At 41.1% G+C, this 20,790-nt stretch overlaps 1 protein-coding gene across 1 annotated transcript in view; it reads left to right on the top strand.

Annotated features, from left to right (window-relative positions):
- mgat5 (alpha-1,6-mannosylglycoprotein 6-beta-N-acetylglucosaminyltransferase) overlaps window positions 1-15,442 on the top strand; it is a 73,988-nt gene extending 58,546 nt beyond the window's left edge. Inside the window, exons 12-17 of the mRNA XM_034151050.1 lie at window positions 5,176-5,325; window positions 9,343-9,489; window positions 9,581-9,697; window positions 11,205-11,279; window positions 11,522-11,679; window positions 12,111-15,442. Of these exons, the coding sequence (XP_034006941.1) occupies window positions 5,176-5,325; window positions 9,343-9,489; window positions 9,581-9,697; window positions 11,205-11,279; window positions 11,522-11,679; window positions 12,111-12,309 (846 nt within the window). The 3' untranslated portion in view covers window positions 12,310-15,442. The remainder of the gene's footprint in view (window positions 1-5,175; window positions 5,326-9,342; window positions 9,490-9,580; window positions 9,698-11,204; window positions 11,280-11,521; window positions 11,680-12,110) is intronic.
- The last annotated feature ends 5,348 nt before the right edge of the window (window positions 15,443-20,790 follow it).

Below are 20,790 nucleotides of genomic sequence, written 5' to 3'. Positions count from 1 at the left end.
GATAGATAGATAGATAGGTAGATATATACAATAGATAGATAGATAGGTAGATAGATAGAGAGGTACTTTATTGATCCCAATTTGGGAAATGTTTGCATTGCAGCAGCATAAAAGGGAATGTACATAAGAGAAATTAAGACACAAGAAATATACAGTAAATGCTTCAAAAGTGCACTCAGTCTGGAACGGGGACAGCCCGTAATGTTGTGATGATTAGTCTTTAAATAATACGGACCCCTCCCTGTGGCACCTGTTCACTGCCTGCATCACTAAGTAGTAGTTTTGAACGTATGGAAATAGTGTTAAGATGCTCCCCCCGGTGCTAGTATCCCCTGTATACAAGGTGCAAAGCTTTTAATTACACCCAATCAAGCATGTGACGGTGCAGGTGTTCCCATCGCTGCAGGACAGTGGGATTAGTGTTTTTTTTTTTTTTTCTCTTGCTTACAATTTTATCACATGCTCGGCTCCTGTACTGTCTTGAGTCAAAAACACGCTCTGGCCCTCCACCAAACTGCAATAGGTTACACACTGTTATGTCTAATGGGGCGTGGGGAGGGCACTGAGGTAAATAACATCTCCTGACTGCACTCAAAGCACTTCTGGATACTATTTACTGCCCATGTTCCCCTGGTGATGTCTAAGTATCTGTCAAAGTGTCTAATGGGTTTTACAGTGCCTCCAAGAAGCTGTTTATTTACAACTACATCTGTCATACATTCATGTGTGAGGCGCGGAGTTAGAGCCGGATGATACAGCCAATTTTGGGATAAAACGTTCCCTTTTTCCCAATTTTGCTCTTGATTAACGTGTTCAAGCGCTTACCCCTTTCCCCCCTCGCCAGGTTTATTTCCTCCATGACGGGCTTTAGGCATATTTGGAAAAGGTTGGGGTGGAGGAAGCTTGTAGATTTGGCTTTAATTAAATTGCACCAGATTGATGGATTTACTTAAAAATGTGCAATATTTTCCTAGCGTGAAAAAACATGTGAGAACCACACGGGAATTACATCACAATTTCTCTGATAATGCCAATATCTTGTCCTGAACAAGATGTGCGTGATTCTGAGCATTGTGAGATTCCATTAGCATTTCTATTTGCAGAGTTATAAATACACTGCGCTAAATAAACCTCTATAAACTTGAATGCACTGTGTAACTCATAACAATGACACACTGAGAGATTAATAATAACTCCAAGTACAACAGTGAACAATGAGAAGAGCCTGATGGCTGTTATTACTGCTAAAGTGCCGCTGACTGACTCAACTGTGTGTGTGTGTGTGTGTGTGTGTGTGTGTGTGTGTTGTGTGTGTGTGTGTGTGTGTGTGTGTGTGTGTGTGTGTGTGTGTGTGTGTGTGTGTGTGTGTGTGTGTGTGTGTGTGTGTGTGTGTGTGTGTGTGTGTGTGTGTGTGTGTGTGTGTGTGTGTGTGTGTGTGTGTGTGTGTGTGTGTGTGTGTGTGTGTGTGTGTGTGTGTGTGTGTGTGTGTGTGTGTGTGTGTGTGTGTGTGTGTGTGTGTGTGTGTGTGTGTGTGTGTGTGTGTGTGTGTGTGGTGTGTGTGTGTGTGTGTGTGTGTGTGTGTGTGTGTGTGTGTGTGTGTGTGTGTGTGTGTGTGTGTGTGTGTGTGTGTGTGTGTGTGTGTGTGTGTGTGTGTGTGTGATATGTTTGCCAATGGAGGCAGTTTTTAGGGTGGAGTTAAGTCTCACCAAGCGCACCTTTCTGCATCCTGATGAGGCAAAAGCACTTCTTGATGTGACTGCAGTACACTCAGGAGAGTTATTCCTCACATGAAGCTTTCCTTGCTGCAGTATTCATTATTAACTGGCAAGTACTGTCTTGTTGTAAGTCATAAACGGAGATCAATAGCTGTGTACCTTTTTCGGCCTTTATTCCCACCCTGAGGCTCTCGTAGGTTGTGTGTCTGAACCTGTGAGCGTTCCTTCTCACACTCCCGACTATTCTGTTTTCTCTCCGAGCCAGGGTTTACAAATTCCCTTTGATTTACAAGGTCATAAAGCTCTCCTCCTCCTCCTCCTCCTCTTCCTCTCCGGCTTCAATCAACCTCTCCAGCTAAAGCAGTTATTTTATAACTCCCCAAGCACGTGCTCGCTACAAGGCTGCTGCAATCGATCTGCTCCCTGCTTTCACATCGCACACTGCATGTGGTTGGAGACTTATACATCCTCTGTGTGATGACACGAGGAGGAAACTGTGTGTCTTCACGCCTGTTAGTGTTTCATAGTCGTAACTTCTGTACACTTCTCTGTACTGACAGCCAGGACAGGATTATGAACTGAAGTTGACTTAGTGAAAAGCAAAGAAAACACACAATGGATCCCTGCTTCTCTGACGTGTTGTCCTACTTCTGCACTCCTGGCTTTCACATCTATTCAACACATTTCTAAGTTGTTCTTTTTTGTAAACATGCTGCTCTCGCTGTATTCCATGTGTGTCTGTGTGTGTCTGTGTGTGTGTGTGTGTGAGAGATAGTGAATCAAGCCATGCTCCAGAGAACATCTTGCAAAGATGTCCTCTGGCCGTGAAGCTTTTGTGTGGCGCCGCCTTGAAGGGTCATGGCAATCTATGTTTCTCTCTTCTGCACCACACACACACACACACACACACACACACCCTGCTACCTTTAGAGTCTTCATGACGCTTTAGTTTTCCTTTAAGAAGGGTTCGTTTCCCTTGGTTCTTTGGCTCTGCTATATTGAACGAGATCAAACATATCCCAATTTAAACAAAATTATACTAAATGTATTTCACTTTTGTATTAAAACCAAAATCAGCTGTTGTGATATTTCTTGCTTTTCCAACCTGTAGATGTATCAGCTCTTCTATTTTGCTCCACCTTCCAAGTGTGTGTGTGTGTGTATTCTTCAGGTGTCTACCTTATTTCCAAATCCCCTCACACACACACATATAAATCCTAGCTCAGCTCTCCTGAGTGAAAAAGATTACAGGGTAGAGATTTCACCTTCTAATTAGGACTTCAGCTCTCTCTCTCTCTCTGTCTCACACACACACACACACACACACACACACACACACACACACACACACACACACACACACACACACACACACACACACAAGACACCAGGCTGCTTTAGTTACAGCAGGCTGGCTGGAGGCATCTGATAGCCGGGCCACCAGGGACCCTGACGAGCGGCTACCTGAAATTTAAGCCCAAAAAGAAGCACTGAAGTAGAGACACACACACACACACACACACACACACACACACACACACACACACACACACACACACACACACAGAGAGAGACAGAGTGCAGGGTCATGTCCTGGAGGAAGAACAGTTTCAAAGGCAGGCTTGTGTGTAGGAGTTGTGTGTGAATTTGAAACAGGTAGCCTTTAGCAGTAATAGCCACGGTGCCCACGAGTGTTGAAACTATAGGAAATCAATAATATTCCGGTATGTGAGAGTGTGTGTGAACATGCTTCCAGGCTTTCTGTCATTATGGAGAAAATGGCCAGCTTTCATCTCCATGCCTCCCTGAAGGATTGGGCTTTGAAAGGGTTTGACTGCACTGTACGCTTCTTCCATATGAAGTCTGTAGCAGCTATAAGACGAAGCCAAACATGTTTAAGCGTGACACGCGGGAATATTTATGCATATTTGGCACGGTTTTACATAACTCAAGCCCGTCGTTATTGAAAATCAAAGTCCTGCTGTTGCAATCTCAGTGTGGGGGCCATCAAATGACTTTTATTATGGGAGTTATGTCTACATTCAAAGTGATTAACTTGACTTATTTTCAAAAATAGAAGCTCTTTTGGGGCTTTCAAATCCACGACGGCTATTGCCAAGACACTAAAAAGAGAGTAAACACATCATAGGCCAAGACAAGAAGCTGTTGGATAAGCTAATCAACTATTTTAGGATCCTTCATTATCACATTTTAACAATATAAGTGTTTGTTTACCTCCAACGCATGCAATTATATCTGTTTGTGTCCACGCTATTATGCGCAATCCTTGGGATGGAGATGGAGATGAAAAGCACTCTTAGGCAGAGAGAAAATATAATTGTTTGAGCAAATCTATGTATTATCACAATTGACCTTGTCAAGTCAGTCTGGTAGCATTCTTGTCTGTTGGAAGTGGCTTTTTCTTAGCATGCTTTGAATACTTGATTGTGTTTTTGATCAAGGACATGTTGGATTTGGTATTAAAGCAGGGTATTGTGCTCAATGATGCTCCTCATACAGATCTATTTATAGCTCTGCCTGCCTTTGTGGCCAGATGGTCGCTCAGGTAGCTCGGACAAAAGTTCATCAGGCCAAACAACAAAGTAATGATCCTCAGCCTCTGATTTATTAGATATGAATTCATCCAGGAATCCAGGGACCAACTTAATCTAAATAAGCTTTCACAGAAATAACTAAAGTTAGAATTAAGACCACAGAAACATGAATACAATAACAACATGTTAAGGTTAACATCAAAGCAAAACACAGACCACGTGGAGTCCTGAAAGCAACACACACACACACACACACACACACACACACACACACACACACACACACACACACACACACACACACACACACACACACACACACACACACACACACACACACACACACACACACACACACACACATCTCAAGTAGAAACAAAAGCCAATGTAAAAAGATAGGTCTTCAGTTGTTTTTTTAAAAGCTTCTACAGATAGTAAATACTTGTTGGCATACAGTAAGGGTTATAAAGAAATTGTCATCATATTTGGAACAAAAATGTATTTTAATCGGCACGAACTGTTCTTCTGTTTTCAGCACTCAACATCCACACATATTAAAACAAAATGGTTCTTTGGGATGTTGAGTGTAGCTGCCAGGAAAGCAATCACAAAGAAGTGTCTCAAACCAAACAGCCCATCTATAGATGATTGGTACGATATCATTTATGAAATCTTTGTAATGCAAAGAATAACCGTCTCTATGAGGCTCCAGGAACTTACATTTGAGGACATTTGGGAGAAATGGAAAGCGTATATTACCCCGATACGTCCTTCTTTTGTTGAACTGCTTGCATCTTTTATTTAATGATCTATACTGGCAATGTCTTGTATTGAAAAGAGAACTACCCATGTTCTTGGTGTAGGTGGAGTTTGACCTCTAACGTTTATTTATCTGTTTGTTCCAGGATAAAAAGAAATACCTGGACAACATCCACAGCTACATGGAGGTCCACGGCACCGTGCACGGCACCAGCACCGTGCACCTGCCCAGCTACGTCAAGAACCACGGCATCCTGAGCGGCCGAGACCTGCAGTTCCTCCTCCGGGAATCTAAGGTGAGTCCCCCACCCTTAACTGTAAATAAAAAAAGACCCTTCAGTGAAATAATGGGGGTTCTTACCCGGATCTGAAAGCCACAAACCAACCCCCACGCTCTTCCCTTTGGCCATTTTTTTTAAACGACCAAGAAACTGTGATCTAGTAGAAAGTAAGTCATGTTGTTTGGACATAAGAGAGTCTTTACATGAAGAGAGGCTCTCTTGAGTAGCTGCAGTGTGTCTGAGTCTGTCCACAGAAGCACTTCTCCATTCACGTCATGACTTGTCTCCTCTTCCCACCACTCACTCAAACCACTCTCTCATTCTCAGAGAACAAGGACACACACTTTACATGTTCACACAATGTGTTTTGTTTAACACAAACAGCTTTGTTTTGTGGCAGCACTGATGTAAGACGTTCTCTCTCTGTGTGCTATAAATCAAATGCATACATGATACAGAAGAGTAACAGCAGAAGCAAAACAAGAAATGCAAATGTGTGTAGTGATCAATAATTCAAGGATCAGTTGATGCATTCCTGGGAAACAGCAACAACAAAAACAACGACGAATGGCCCATTACTTTTTTGGAGTGAAGAGATAATTGAGCGAATTTGATTCACTGTAGTAGCTAGGAAAACTCACATAAGCTCCGTATGGTATCAGACTGATGCACTTTCATTTTAAAGCAAGGTGGCTGAAGCTGCAGTTTTCTCACCACTCGATGATATACATAGAAGATATTGTTATTGTGTCGCAGTGTAGAGACAGTTAGACTTGGTATTAAATTAGCTTTACCCATCCAATTAAAATTAAGACAGAGATGCAAACTTAAGATACAATCTGCAACCATCAAAGACCTACTTCCAAAATGTAATACACAGTTTTGAACCACTAATGTATAACCCTACAAACTAGTTAGTGATGTGCTCCTTAGCCTTGGAGAAACGGTATGTTACTACTTTAGAGGATTGGAATTAAAAGGACCTGGCAGCAATGTCAGCTGAAGGTGAAAACCATCATTAGTGCTGGCCTTGAAACGTGGAGTCTGTGTTTTGGCTGCAGTCGGCATCCTTTTCAGAGAGAGGGAGAGAGAGCTTCGATTTCTGCAGCCTCTGAAACCAGATGGCTTCCCATCAGCCGAGCAGAAGAGAGATCATGATTCAGAAAGTGGCATGGATTGATTTGAGCCTTTTCTTTTTGTGCCGAAAAACCTTCTGAACATCCAAATAAAAAAAAAACGATTCTTGGCCGGCACATCCATCTCTGCTCTGAACACCAAAACACATGATGTTGGAGGCACTGTTTAGCAGCGGAGCGGATCATTAAAGTGTTGAAAGCAATGTGCTAAAGACCAAAAGGAAGCAACACTCACATTGGTGCCAGAAAGCGCTGCACAAACAATGGAGTACATTTGGATTTGCTTGATGGAGGCAGGTCAGATCCATCCCAGAGTAAACCCCACATTTAATCCAGCTAAAAAGGTTGCTTTTGTGTACATTTTTGACCCACACATTTGACCCGCAATCACTGATTTAATTGGCCTTGTGGGGTGTAACTACTAACCAGACACAGCGCTGTTGCTGTTGCCGACTGACATTTGATTTTCTCTCAAGCTACCTTTCCTGAAATAAACCCTGACATGCTGTTCTGCATCAGGGGAATAGTGTTGATGATCAAACCTCTGCAGCATGTCTCACGTGTAATCAAAGCTTTCCTTCTTGTCTGTCTGCTCTACCTGTTTAAGTGCCTCCTACTGTCTGACTCTAACATGTGTTTCCTATTTTCCTCCTCTTCCGCACACCCTCTAGTCGACACGATATAGATGTTAGACAAGTACAGCTTTCAGGTTGTAATACCACATATACAGTATTCCCTCCTTCTTACGTTGTCATCACTTTCTGCAAGGAAACACGTCCCAGTGGCAGGTGCTGGAGGTAGAAATACTATAAAAAAAAACAAGCTAATTATCTCTCTGGGTCGTTAAATTGAGCGACCGCCATGTTTTAGGGGATGTGGCAGAACCGTGAGACACCAGTCTTCACTTCTTTTCTGTGGGTTATTCAGTTTCTTTAGGTGGAGCTCTTCTCCATCTGTGGTCGATATCTGCTTCATCTGCTACAGAATCATCAGTGCAGATTTTATTTTGTATGCAAAGACATGCTTAACATATTATTAACGAGTTATAGCACTTGCATGATCAGGATACATTTGCATTTAGCAGGACGTTTGACCACGATTCAATAGACCAGCAGCTCTAAGTCCTCCATGTGCAGCACTAATCACTAAATATGCACATACATGCTGCTTTATGCACATTAATATGGAGCTTTCTTATTGATTTCTCTTTCCAACAGTCACATATGAGATGCAGGCATCTTTCATTCATTTCTCCTCTCAACCATAGCAGCTCTCTGTGGGTCTCTGTGTCTCTGTGTCTCACCCCCTCCCCTCCTCACTCCTATAAATAGTTGGTGACTGTTTCTAGACTTTTGCATACACACACACACACACACACACACACACACACACACACACACACACACACAGTCAAAGAGGAAGAAGTGTGCTCTGCTGCCATCTGCTGGTAGAAGTATGGGTTAAGAAAGCTGTATTTCTTAACACTGATATATACTCTGTCTTGAATTACATTTCCAGTGTTATTTTTAACTTTCCTTAAGCTACAGAACCCCTTGGATATAATTCAGTAATTCATGGGGAAATAAATGCCACTTAAATATATACAAATACAATTAAGAAGTCGTTCATTTCAACACCAAGTGGTGGATATCGTTTTTCTTCACATGGGCTCATTGTTCATATACAGACAGACAGACATGGTACAGCACTACATTGTGTTGTGTCATTGTGTACACACACACACACACACACACACACACGGGCCAATACAAACACACTATTGTAGCGCTGGCCCTACTGTAAAAGAGCCTCCTTCTCCTCTCTGTTTCTGAATCTGTCTCACATGTTTCAGCTCGCTGCTACAACCTGGCAAATATTTGCTCTTCCCATCCAGGAGGAGAGAGCTGTTATTAAAGCCCCTCTTGTACTCTTTATGTACAGTGTGGACTTTACAGTATGTGGGAAGGACTTGGTGTCAGTCTGCTTTATTTAGTCAGCTTAAACCCTGGATAATAAAATGACTGCAGACATGTTTTGTCCTCCAAGACATCAGACCAGGTTTTTTTTTAAAGTGAGGCTCAAGGCTACATAAAAAACGACATTCCAGGAACCTTTTTAAGATATTACCTGTAGTTAAAACTATGACCATGCTGTGTGTCTAGGTTGCTCTCTAATAAAGCACCTTCTTTCAAGAAATACAAATCCCTTCCTTGTTGAAGTTGTTGGTGGAAAGATCCAGCATAGTCAGAGATTTCGGAATATATCACATGGTGTATAAATATTAGTTTGAATTAGACAATATGTATACATCTTTGCAAATTCTCACCAGGCTTCTCACGGTGTGTTTTAATCTGCAAACTGTCCTCGGTCACCAATCTCCTCTTGACTTTTAACAGGAGCAAACATCAGAGTGCTGTCTTCATGTTCGTTTTGTTTTCCCTCCCTTGTTTCATGTTGAGAACCTGCTGCCTCGGCTGTATTTTGTGCTGATAACATGGGAGGTTTGGGTTAACTGCTGCTATCAGCATACAGCAGCAACGCCTCGTGAATTTCCTTCTTCCCCCCCAAGCAGATTTTTTCTTATTCTCATTATTCTGTCACTCCCACAGCTCCTTCATGCCCTCAATGTCGAACATGTGCTTTTAAAAGTGTCAAAGTTAGGGTATTTTACTTGAGTAGTTTCTTTTTTAGTGCCACTCACTGTACTGTGATCCCAAGGAACAGACTGTACCTTCAACTTGACTACATTTATCTTACAGCTTTAGTCAATAGCTACTTAAAAAATTAAGATGTTGGCAAGACACTAGTAACAGAGTGTTTTTAAAGTGTGGTATTATTGCATAAAAAGCATGCATGTGGAGGCTAATCAGTGTGTTTGTATTGCCTCTTCTTGCAGTTGTTTGTGGGTCTCTCCTTCCCCTACGAGGGTCCCGCCCCCCTGGAGGCCATCGCCAACGGCTGCGCTTTCCTGAACCCCAAATTCACGCCTGCGAAGAGCAGCAAGAACACAGACTTCTTCAAGGGCAAACCCACGCTGAGAGAGGTGAGGATGACATTTGAAATCTGGTCAAAGTAAGAGTTTTTTTTTTTAAAGGTGCGTTTGATTTGCTGACCCTCTACTCTTCTGTCTGCAGCTGACCTCCCAACATCCGTACGCTGAGGTGTACGTCGGTCAGCCCCACGTCTGGACGGTGGATATCGAAAACCCTGTCGAGGTGGAGAACGCCATCCGCTCCATCCTCAGCCAGAAGGTATTTTTTTTTATCCAAATTCTATCCAAAAAAAACGTAGTGGCAGATACGTAATTGCACATTATTATTTTCTTTATGGCTTAAACAATAACGTATAAATCATTGTAGAGTAATTCTCTGTTGACTAATGAATCAATTAATCAACCTAATGGTTTCAGCTCTGATGCAAAGTCATAGTAGCGTAAACAAGAATGGAAAAGGCATACAAATGATGACACTTTAGTCAAATAATCACACATATTTTATGTTACGGGTACTTGAACATAATGTGCATAGCCAGACGTATTTTATCATATTACTATTAACACACATATACATATTCTGCACTGGAGCTGAGCTAATGTTCTCCTAGTTAGTTAGCAAAGAAAAAGACACATTTCCTCGTGACAAATGACATCTCAACATCCTCCCAGTTTGAAAGCTGTAGCTAGGTACGACTGCTAATGCTTCATATATTGTTATAATATGATCTAAACTGGACATGAGTGAAGGTGCAGGGAATTGTAAATGTTTGGTCCATTTCCTCGTGACATAAGATCTCCACATCCTCCCAGTTCAGGACGGTTAATGCTTCATATATTGTTATACTATGATCTAAACTGGAGTGAAGGTGCAGGGACGGTAGAAGAGGTCCGTCTTCTCGTCCCGGCCCATGCATATTTATTTTCCGGGCGCAGGACCTCGTGTTGTGTTGTGCTCCGCCGAGCGAGTCGGGACAATGGCTTTGTTCAGCGAAACAAGCCTGCAGAGCCTCATATGCTTTGTGATCCGTGGCGAGCTGTGCAGCCTACCAGGCTCCAGCTTGGCTATCACACCCCCCCCCTCTTCATCTCCTCCTCCTCCTCCTCCTCATCTTCCTCCCCAAACACAAAGACAGAAAGCAGCGAGTGACTTCAACAAAGATTCTGTTGTTGCTCGCCTCCGTTTGAAGTTTCAAATCAGAGTCGATTGGTCTCACAGTTGAGAGGCTGATATTTCACCAGCTCACACACACAGTGAACCCGGTGTGTGTGTGTGTGTGTGTGTGTGTGTGTGTGTGTGTGTGTGTGTGTGTGTGTGTGTGTGTGTGTGTGTGTGTGTGTGTGTGTGTGTGTGTGTGTGTGTGTGTGTGTGTGTGTGTGTGTGTGTGTGTGTGTGTGTGTGTGTGGGTGTGTGTGTGTGTGTGTGTGTTGTGTGTGTGTGTGTGTGTGTGTGTGTGTGTGTGTGTGTGTGTGTGTGTGTGTGTGTGTGTGTGTGTGTGTGTGTGTGTGTGTGTGTGTGTGTGTGTGTGTGTGTGTGTGTGTGTGTGTGTGTGTGTGTGTGTGTGTGTGTGTGTGTGTGTGTGTGTGTGTGTGTGTGTGTGTGTTGTGTGTGTGTGTGTGTGTGTGTGTGTGTGTGTGTGTGTGTGTGTGTGTGTGTGTGTGTGTGTGTGTGTGTGTGTGTGTGTGTGTGTGTGTGTGTGTGTGTGTGTGTGTGTGTGGTCGGTCACTCACTCCTCACACACCTCTCTCTCTCTCTGTGTGTTCAGATCGAACCCTACCTGCCCTATGAGTTCACCTGTGAGGGGATGCTGCAGAGAGTCAACGCCTTCATCCAGAACCAGGTACTCTTCACACACACACTGAGAACTGATTTATGTCACATGATCATGGTGAGGACACAAGCATAACAGAATCTAAGACTACTAAAATAATAATAATACATTCAATTGTTATAGTGCTTTCCCCAGTGCTCAAAGACGCTTTACATTAGTAGCACACAGTATGTCAAGTAGCTTAATGCCTTAGAATGTCTTGTATATATTGATTTTTTTGTTATAATTCAATGTTCTGTGTGGTCTCTCAGGACTTCTGCCACGGCCAGGTGATGTGGCCCCCCCTCAGCGCGCTGCAGGTGAAGCTGGCAGAGCCGGGTCGATCCTGTAAGCAGATCTGTCAGGAGGAGCAGCTCATCTGTGAGCCCTCCTTCTTCCAGCACCTCAACAAGGACACGGACCTCGCCAGGTGGGACACACACACACAGACACACACACACACACGTAAAATTGGTCTTGAACTACCTTTGAGTGTCATAAAAAAAGTCTGAAACCCTGATGCACATGATTGAATTCATGCACAGAATATAATCCAGAGAGGAGTTTAAATAAGCAGCAGTGTCATGTTGAAACCACTGGAGGGCGCTGTTACACTGCAATACATGGGTCAAGGCTTATGACTGATGCGTGTGTGTATGAGAGTCTGTGTGTGTGTTCAGCTTCTTCTTATTCAAATTTTACAGACATTTATATTATGTCAATATGAATATATGCACACTGCCAATCCATCTACTTGCTGTATGCAAAACTAACACATTTTGAGTGTAATTCAAACGTATTAAAGTGATAATTGAGCATAAATCGTGTACTTTAGTTGACTTTTGATGCCGTGTGCCTCAGGTTCGGGTTGGACTGTCAGACGGTGGAGTCGAGTGCGGACACGTTGGTCCCGGCGTACAGCAAGAAGCGGCGTCACTGCATCTTCCAGTCCGACCTGTTGCTGTTCAGCTGCGCCGGCGCTCACAGCTCGCTGCACCGCATCTGCCCCTGCCGCGACTACATGAAGGGCCAGGTGGCGCTGTGCAAAACATGCCTATAGCACCAACACACACTCTGACGGAGGGGGAGAGGGGGCAGCTTGTGAGTGTGTGTGTTTCAAACATCCATCAAACACACACACCAGACTTTTATTTTGTGGGAAGCTAACTGAGCATTCATCATATTTATTGTTTCCCGCGCTGCTGGGAGCGAAGCAGCCGATTCCCCGAGTCCTGGAGGAGGCGCTGTGAAAATACTTGAATCAAGAAAGGGAGTTTTATTACTGCTCCTCTGCAGACGGCACATATCAGAGACAGCTGCCTGTCTGTCTGCAGCGAGGACGCTCCAACCCCTCCATAAACCCCCCAAACTCTTTACTCTTTAGGTAGGTTTGCACTGGACAGCATGCCTGAAGGCCCAAATCCCCTCCACACACACACATTTACACACACACACACTGACATGGGGAGGCTAACAGACGGCGGCTAAAGAAGAACCAGTTTTACACTGTAACCTCTTCTGGATAAAAACGTGATTTATTGTAGATATCTAGATTTTTATCCTGGAGGTTTTATTTCCTTACGCATACCCCAAGACTGAAAAGAAGTCCCTTTATAGACAGGAACGTGTGTGTCAGCTAGGGCTGGGCGACAATATTGTAGGGTGGCTTTCACAGAATGAATGACTAGGTAAATAATACAACAGCCTCAACAGTGGGGTCAATTCACAAATGTGCATCATCTTAGCCTTTAAAACCAGGAAAAGACAACACCCAAAATATAAGACAATAGTTGGTATTTATCTCAATAAAATGTGGATGTATCGCCCAGCCCGAGGGTCTGACACAGGCGCGGTCGCCCCCTCGATTTGAATAGTCTCTCATTTAATTTGCACACTTGTTTTAAAGGATATCGTTTTATTTAAAAGTGTGTGTGTGCTTCTAAGAGGCCAGTAATATTTCAGCACATCATGCGGTACTACACACACACACACACACACACCGAGGGATGAGGATTCTCTAGAGCGGAAGCTGACGTGTTTATGGTGTTTAGTCGTAGATGAGGAATCAACCAAATGTTTAACAAACACTCCACAACTTGCAGAGGAATCTGTCAGTGTCTGAATGTGCAACAGCAGAGCCACGCTCATCTCCATCTTCCTGTGAAATCAAAAACACGCCAACGCAAAAAACCTCGCATCTCCTCGTTTCTGTTCGCTAGGATCCCAATTCGCCTTGTGCAGATTTGCGAAGAAAAAATTAAGATAAAAGTCCAAATTGGTAGTTGTTGTGGTGAATGGAAACATATGCACTACGGTAGTCTATTGGCAGAGGTTTAGCGAGATATTAGTAACACTGTATATTGTTCATATGGGTTTGCTTTTTTATTTATTTTGTATACAGATCTTTATCGCTGTGTTTTGCTGGAAATCTCAGTTTTTTTTATTTATAGGAGGTCGGTGACGTTCTTTTTTCTTTTTATAGTTTTTTATTTATGGAGAGTAATTTAAAAGTAAAGCTTGCTTATCTGCAAGTCTATGTTCGAGACGAGGGGGGCTTTGTCCGCTGCTGCTCAGATTTAAAACTCAATTCTAAGATATGGGATATTTCTTTTACATTTTCTATACAAATACAAATTCAACAAGCTTGTCGATGAGGCTGGTTATTTCATCATTGATTTTGTGTGTTTTAAAGAAAATGTTAATGATATTTTATTCCTTAAAGTGTTCTAAAAACTTGCATTAGGGTTGGTTTTAAATCCAAGTCTAAAATAGGGCTGAAAAAAACAAATTACTATCATTTTGGGGGATATTGCGATATATATATTAGGATCTGAACCAAACGAGGACTTTTTATTAAGTCTGTTTAAAACCAGGACTTTTTTGCAAAACCATAAAACTACAATCAGATATTTTCAAATGGTTTGACTTTACAGAGTATTGCACTTACTGCGATTTAGCAAGTATGTGTGTTAATGTGCATTAAGCTGGCCTGCAGTGGACAAACGCTCCTGGTTGTATCGTGACGGCAGCCTCACACAATTTGTGCTTTGATTTCCAATCTCAGTTTTTCTTGTTTGCACACGAGTGGATTCAGTCTGTGTGCGCTCGGACTGAATCCACTTCTGTTTTTTTTTACTTTTATAAACAGGTCAGTGATCTGCCGCCAACTTTTCAAAGAACATGACGTGCCTTTTCATGCTTCAGTTTCTGTTTGATGATCAGCGGCTGTCAGAAAAAGAAAACACACACACACTCGTGACGCAGCCTTCAGTCCCACATCTCCACAGATTTTCTTTCTCCTGAATCACTTTTCTTGTTCACTTTGAATTATTTTGTATCTAATCTTAATATATTACTGGTAAAATCACCGAATTGAATCAGCCCAAACCTTGTGATTAGTTAGTTGCTGGAAAAGTAAATAACACCAGTGTTTATTAAGCTTAGAAAACATTCAAGCCTATCAGTGGATTGACATGTTTGACAGTAATCAGATGACATGACAGTTATTTGAAACACATCTGTTGGATTCCCTTTTTCCTATTTAATGTATCATTTTCCTACATGACCATGCGTAAACTAGTGAGTAATCAGATTACTGCAGCAAGTGTTTCATCATAAACTGATTACTTTATGCACGTGACTTCCTTCAGATAACAACAGTGATGTTATCCTTTCATTTACAGGATAAAGCTTAATATATACTTTATTTACTGTCAACAAATCCATGTTATGGCCCAAAACCAGCTCTGTCTGTGGGTTTGCTGACAATAAGAGAATATAAGCAGAGTAAGGATGGTTGAATTCAGTACATACTATGAGTTGAAATCAATGGTTTTAGTTATTTTTACAAGAAAAAAAGCAAGAAAAGCCGGGTACACGTTTGTTGTTGCAGCCTTATTTACTTTCTGTTAGTCAAAGCATGCTGTTATTGATCAGATTATCAATGAGAACAAACTGGTTTCTTCACCATATCTGTCTTTGTTAACCTCGGCATTGAATGTCTCCATTGTAAACAAACAAACAAACATGCTACGTCAAGTCAAACGGACATTTATCAATCTTTGTTTATGAATCTGTGATGATTGTGGTTCAAGCAGCGAACGGAGAATAATTCAATGACACATTTTTTTGTTTTGACGAGTAAGAGGGATATAACTTTATTTTTAAATAAACCTTTTTTCTGTGACAAAAGGCTCGGACTCTGGTTTGATATTTGTTTTCACATCACAGCATCACAGCATTACATGTTACTTGTTAGACGCTTTTATCCAAAGCAACTTACATACTCGATACTGTGGGCAATCCCCACAGGAGCAATTTGGGGTGAAGTGTCTCAGGGACACAACGACATGCTGACTGCAGTGGGGTTTGAACCTGTGCTCCCCTGATCCGAACACCAACACACTATCCACTGCGCCACAGCCGCCCACATACATGGACACATTACCTCCATTCTGAAACAAACACAGGGATAATCCTTTTAAAAACACTGAATAAAAGCAGTTTTCACTTTCAAAATGTGTGGTTTTTTTCTCATGCAATTTGGTTTACGCTAATGTTTAATCTACTTCTGAACGGACACAAGGTTGTACAGGGATTATTTTAAAGCCAACAATTTTACTTATTGTTCCTTATAGCTTTGTGAAGCACCTTGAGATGACGTTGTTTTTAAAGTGTGCTATATAAATCAAATGTATTATTATATTATTATAATCCAAAATTATGAAATCAAATATGCCAAAAATGTGTCTTTAAGGCCTCGATGTAAGCTTTAAGGTTATGAGTTCAATTCTTATAAGGTAATGTGACTTTATTTATGGAGGACGGAACGTGACGTAAGTATAAATAAAAAAATTCATACATAACTATGAATAAATAAATAAATACGGAAATACGAAAATAAATAAATAAAATAATGAATAAATGAGAAAATAAATACAGAAATAAATAAAATAATAAATAAATAAATGAATGTATAAATAAATAAAAGTTGAGAATAAAACAGTACACACATTATTAAATATATCTAATATAGGGTTACAGGCAGGGTTCGAGTTATGTGGGAGCCAATGGGAGCTGAGCTCCCATAAGGAGGGGTCTGAGCTCCCACGGACGCAGTGAAATCATACATCTGTGGGGGTCGCTAATACATTACCAACAACCATTATTTTAATCACAAATAATGCATGTGTCAATGTAATGAGTATTATTGAAAAGAAAAACATGTTTTCCAAAAGAACAACGCATCTCTTGAATAACAATATGCCTGCACTGCACCTCTTGCACAATCTATGCCTGTGAGCGTGCTGCGCGAGCCGAGATCATGTGTGCGTGCGTAGTTGAACCTTTTCATACAGGGCCGTGGTAAGTAGGGGTGCTGAGGGTGCTTGCAGCACCCCCTGATGGAGGACAGGGAATCTGCACGTCCACAAGATTAAATGGAAATATAATACAAATATAATACAAAAAAAAAAATGTTTCGGCCTTGATGTTCACATTCATAATTAAGTAAAGATAACACCCTTTTCACCCCGGTTACATTTTCCATGTGCCCTGAGAGGCTCAGTGAGGTAAAGGACTCTGAGTGTTTAGATAGTTCACTTTAGTCTAAGTTATCACAGTGTGTCTCAAACGGTTTTATCACAATTTATGTAAACAAATATTTCCAAGGCACACCTTTATAATTATTAGGATAAATAAAAACAGGTTTGAAATCATTCCAATGTATACTATAGGACAGTGTTGATAATTTGTGATCTTCTCGCTCCCAGGAAAGAAACTTAAAATAACGAGACTAATGGAGTCTCTGAAAAGGTTCAAATGGGTAGTTTAATTAAGTAACGTGGTTAAAGAACAAGCATGGTGAATGGAGAGACAAAGCCGGTGTTGTCTTGAGGGAGGCTGCAGCGAAGGGAAGAGACTGAGTTATCTTTCGTCCTGCCTTTTTATCCACGTCTCGTTGTCCCCCGCTGTGCAAATAGTGGGTGGCCCCCTACTCATTTGCCGGTTCGATATCGCGAGAGCACAGATGATTTCGACATTGATATTCTCTGCCTACTTCCTTAAGCATTTTCTCCTCATTATCTCTGTCATGACTTTCTATTTAATACCTTATAAACAGCTGTAATACTTAGTTTAGAAGTCCTAGTGGTTCCGCTCCGGCACAGTTCTTATTTTACGGAAATTCCCTCCGACGTCATAGCTTCTCACGTATCTGTAAACACTCCAAGTCATTTTCACTTTACATTCAGAAAACGCAACATTAGTCACAAGCTAACCGGATAAAGGATTTTTCAAAATAAAAGCTTGGCATTGATTTCCTGAGAACTTCCGGGCTTTTCCACAATAAAACAGCTTTAAACTGACGATATGTTTTAGACTGAATTATGCTGTTTAACATTGATTTTAATTTCTAACAACAGTAAACCAACAATATCCTTTAAAACTGGAGAGATTAAAAAATATGGATAAATACATGTTAACTGGTAAAGTAAGATATAAATGAACCAGCAAAAATCTTGCCGAGGGCAGCAAATTGGTCAGAACCGGCCCTGGGTTGCATTCGAATAGTCCATTTAGCTTAGGAACCTTCCTAACGGAGTGAAATGACCCGGAAGTCCCTCAGTGGCAGCCATGATAAGTGCCGTTCGAATTCTCTAAATTAAAAGGAAAGGAGGTTTCAAACTTCCTTTATAACCTCCTTTAGCTTAGGAACCACTGGACCTCCCTAACCGAAAGGAGAGGAGAAAATGCTGCCCCACAATGCCTTGCGGCCGCAGCATTTGCCGTCACACAACAGTCGGCCGTTCACGGAAACAACCGATTATGAACGAGAAATGATATCATGAAAGTTACGGTGCTTATTAAGCATTTTTAAAACGTATGTGGTAAGTTGCCAAAGTGCTTTGTTTTGAACGTTCATCAGTATTATAATCAAAAAGAGAAATATGAACGTTAGTTTTTACTGAAATGATCAAATAAAGTCAACATTTCACAGTCTTTACTGAGCTGTGTGGGGTTTGTTCAACTTTTAAAAGATGTTTGAATGGTGATATACACAGTGATAGATGTTAAGGACTAACCGTTATAATAAATACATTTGTATTGATTTTAAGATCTTTTCATACAATCATACGTATTGGGATCATTTGTATTAATGTGGACCGGAGGGAGAGGGTGACGAGCATAAGTTTCACTTTCCTTTTTTATTTCAATTCCAACTTTGGTCATGAAGAATATGTTTCTCTGTTGTCCCCGTTCATAAAGCATAAAACAACAGCATCAGAGCACGGTGCAGAGTCTCTAGATGAGTTTACAGTAGTCCCTCGTTCTTATTAAACATCCATGTTGTAGTCCGCTGTATAGAAAACTGTAGTTTCCATAGTTTCCCCACAGCAGCAGGCGCACATTTATGACCTCTGCTGGCGCATCATAAACACGTCGGATAGTGAAAGTGCAGTCGGATTCTCTAAAGTGCCGCAGTCTCTTCTCCTAAATCCTTTTGAATTCTCCTATCCACTATCCCTTAACCCCATGACGTTTCACTCCGAGGTCAAGGAATAGACGATAGGGTTAGAATTTAGGAGCTGTTTTTTTGGAGTATTCGAACGCAACCCTGGTGTCATCCCCACAGCACACCCCATTCGAAACATGTTCCCGCGGCTATGTACAACAATACGCCCAAACTGCCCCTCCTTAAAAAAAATGACAGCTAGTATCTACCTCATTGTTTTGTTTTTAGAAAAACAAAAACTAGGTGTGTCTTGTTCTTGTTCTATCAGATGTTTAATGATTCAACATGTTTTTACACTTTCCTGTTTAGATTCTGCCTCGTGTTTGTTCTCATTGGGCCGTATGGAACAACATGTTCTATTCCAATGCTCAATTGCTCTAGGTTGGATTTCCTACTAACGTAATAGACACTTTGGACATTTATTAATCCTAGTAGATTGTGAGTCATCATAGGCAAGGCGAGGCAAGTTTATTTATATAGCACCTTTCAACACAAAGCAATTCAAAGTGCTGTACACAAATATAAGACAATAAGATCTAACAACACTAACATGTGTAGTCAAATTTGTCTGAAAATGATTTAGAAATGTTGCTTCATTTGGATGGAAAATTTGCGAGGCGAAAATATACCTCACTCTTAGTTTATGAAATCATCAACTCACTATATAAAAAAATGAAAATTGGCATCAACAGCACGAAAACAAAACCGGTTGCAACCATGTTGTCAAAGTAGCAGCAAAAAGAGCCAATGTGATGTACTGCCCGCTTGTTTGTTTGAGAGCTTGAACAACTACTGACAAGTGAAGAAATGCATGGATGAAATGTTGATGTGTGGTTCAGTTGCCTCTATATGCATTGAATACAAACTGATGATTATTTGCGATGCATTTATGTGAAGCAGTATTTTATTGGTGTTGCTGGTTAAGATAAGTATGATGTAACTATTTTATAGACTAATATGTAGCTTTATCAATAATGCCGTGCCACATTTTATAAGCTATTTGTTTTGAATGTAAAGTAGTGAAGTGGGAGTTTAAACTAACAGAGATTTATGCCCGGGCAGCCGAAAATATGTTTTGTGTGCACACTTTTGGGCCTTTGGGGACTCCGTAGAATCACCGCAGACAATTACATTTCAGGAAGTTACTTTGAAACTTGCATGTAAAGTTTCACGCTATGTTTTGCTAAATGAAAGTTAAAACGTTTCACTATCACTCATATCACTTTGTCTGATCTCTCTCTCTCTCTCTCTCTCTCTCTCTCTCTCTCTCTCTTACTCTCTCTCTCTCTCTCTCTCTCTCTCTCTCTCTCTCTCTCTCTCTCTCTCTCTCTCTCTCTCACTCTCTCTCTCTCTCTCCTCTCTCTCCTCTCTCTCTCTCTCTCTCTCTCTCTCTCACTCTCTCGCCCTGTAATGAGTTGATTCAACTTCTTAATGTCAGTCTAAATAATACAATTATGTTGGTGCATCATGGCATGTGGCTCATTAAAAAAAAGTACAGCTATTATCTACCTCTTGTATAACTGGTCGGCCCCACCTGCATTAGCACAATGGACGAAACAAATACATTAAAGTAAAACCACTTTCCAGCAGTCAGCAGCACATTGTAAAAGCTGTTGATACAACTGTTCACATTCATAATTAAGTAAAGATAACACCCTTTTCACCCCGGTTACATTTTCCATTTGCCCTGAGAGGCTCAGTGAGGTAAAGGACTGTTTAGATAGTTCACTTTAGTCTAAGTTATCTCAGTGTGTCTCAAACGGTTTTATCACAATTTATGTAAACAAATATTTCCAAGGCACACCTTTATAATTATTAGGATCAATAAAAACAGGTTTGAAATCATTCCAATGTCATTTCATTTCATTTCAAACCTTTATTTAACCAGATTGGTCCCATTGAGATCATAGATCTCTTTTTCAAGGGAGACCTGCAGCATATAGGTTCCACATGAAACATAAAACAATAAAGGACATCATACATTATATTTACAGGATACATTTACATAGTTATAGACATTTACAAGTA

This window comes from Trematomus bernacchii, unplaced genomic scaffold (genome assembly GCF_902827165.1).
Source record: "Trematomus bernacchii unplaced genomic scaffold, fTreBer1.1, whole genome shotgun sequence".
NCBI classification, from domain to species: domain Eukaryota; kingdom Metazoa; phylum Chordata; class Actinopteri; order Perciformes; family Nototheniidae; genus Trematomus; species Trematomus bernacchii.
The sequence above is the reverse complement of the archived record's forward strand: the minus strand, read 5'-3'. Positions and strand labels throughout refer to the sequence as shown.